General features: G+C 36.0%; 1 protein-coding gene across 1 annotated transcript in view; it reads left to right on the forward strand.

The window, feature by feature from the left end:
- Nucleotides 1-1,344, forward strand: part of LOC121359348 (DDB1- and CUL4-associated factor 12-like) — a 7,833-nt gene extending 6,489 nt beyond the window's left edge. Inside the window, exon 3 of the mRNA XM_041478238.1 lies at nt 1,155-1,344. Within this exon, the coding sequence (XP_041334172.1) occupies nt 1,155-1,175 (21 nt within the window). The 3' untranslated portion in view covers nt 1,176-1,344. The remainder of the gene's footprint in view (nt 1-1,154) is intronic.
- The last annotated feature ends 537 nt before the right edge of the window (nt 1,345-1,881 follow it).

Consider the following 1,881-nt stretch of genomic DNA (forward strand, 5'->3'; position numbering starts at 1 on the left):
TATCTTACATAGCATAGTTTCTATTTTAACATTATGTTATAACCTAAACCAGTATTTAATAGTTAATTTAATACTTAAGAAAATTAATACAGCATAACTTTCTAACATAACACATACAATATTCATTTTAATACTTGCGAAAAGCCAATCATAAAATACACATTTTTCACAATCCTCCCTCTTATTCTTTGTAAATCATTTGGCTTGAGCAATATTCCTTGATTACTTGCATCTTCTGGTCTATGCTGGCAAGATAAAACAAGGGATTACACAAGGAAGAAATATCAAAACAGTTGTAACACATAGAAGGAAAAAATCTTAGTTTCTTTTATCATCTCATCTCTAATACATTACTCTACCAGCTAGGTTTTAACATTGTTTTTGTGATATCCTTTACTTCTCCTAGAATGACTTTTCTGTGGTCCTCAATTTTCATCAATCTGATAAATTTTCCACAAATACTCCCTCCTTTAGCCAATAGATAGTCTAAAGCCAACCTATTCTGATACATGGCAGCTCTTGTTTGAGTTTGTTGCTTTTATATTAATTCTATTACCTTACCAGTTGTTTTACCAGTTTTGTTTGTTATTATCTATACAGCAGCTTGGAGTCTTATAATTCAATTTAGCATATAAATTGGGGTATGATATCCCCAACTCCCATCTTGTGCCCAGGTGGCTGGCCCTTACGTTTCTAAGATACGTTCAGGGGCCATTCCTCATCTCCCCATTTTTGGAATCTTCCAATCAAATCCCTTTTGTTTCTCTTTAGATTCCCATAAACTGGTATCTCTAATTGATCTCCATCAGGTCCTGGCAAAAGAAAAAATCCTGGTTGTATGATTCCCAGAGTGCAGCTCTCTTTCCACTGAGAGGGAAGTTTTGGGTATGCTCTTTTTCCACATATCCAAAATAGGCCATCTGGAGTTTTCCAGTAGTCAAACTTTTCTGATCTATATTTTCCCGGAATTTGGAAATTTCTGGGATGACAAAGCAAGGATTTTTTCCTGTCCTGTATCATTACATTGAAAAAGTCTGATTTTATTATCATACTTAGAATTTCCCTTTTTAACTTTTTTCTGGGTCCAGTACATGGTTGGTCCTTCTGGGATCCACCATACAGAAGTTCCATTACTAACCTTATATCTTTTACAGGGAGTTTTTCCTACTTCATGAAGGAACTCTTTTCTAGTGTGCCATAGACATTCTTCCCCTATGACTGTTGAACTCAAAATCCACCCCTCTGGTAAGTTTTCTCCACTTACACTTATTTGGTTCCACTTAAGGAGCTCAGTTGGGCCTAAGTTGCTGCCTTTCCATGGCAATTCTTCTGACATCAAAGCCCCTCCACAGACCCAACAATTGGTTATGCTGAGTTCTCTACTTATTTTCCCCCAATTCCACAAACTAATATTTTTTTTTTTTTACTCATTCTTGAGATATCTATTTCTTTTTCTAATTGCTGTTCCAGTTTCATATACAAATCGTCAATTGAGATCGGCACAGGTTTAGGTGGTTGTACTGGCTTAGCCTTTGTGTTTGCTCTTTTACTAAATCTTGTGCTCTGTTCCCAATAACATAGGTGAAACAAATCCATCTCTCCTCTTTTGGGCATTGTCTTCCCATCTAGTTACTTCTTGTTCCTAAGTTCTCCGCAATCCAATACTTTTTCTCATTGTGTATGCAATTGCCTAATTTGGATGGGTTGTAACAGTGACTGTTGACATGAGTGTGAGAAATAAAAAAAAGGAACTTTGGTGTCTTTCCATATATAGCTTGCAGTAACATCTATGGCATGTTCTTATTGATATCCCAAAAGGGAAAAGATAACAAATGAGTGACAGAACCAGGAATCACAGAGGTCCAGTATGGCTTATACTCC

The sequence above is a fragment of the Pyrgilauda ruficollis genome, unplaced genomic scaffold (genome assembly GCF_017590135.1).
Source record: "Pyrgilauda ruficollis isolate IOZ18807 unplaced genomic scaffold, ASM1759013v1 scaffold439, whole genome shotgun sequence".
NCBI lineage: Eukaryota > Metazoa > Chordata > Aves > Passeriformes > Passeridae > Pyrgilauda > Pyrgilauda ruficollis.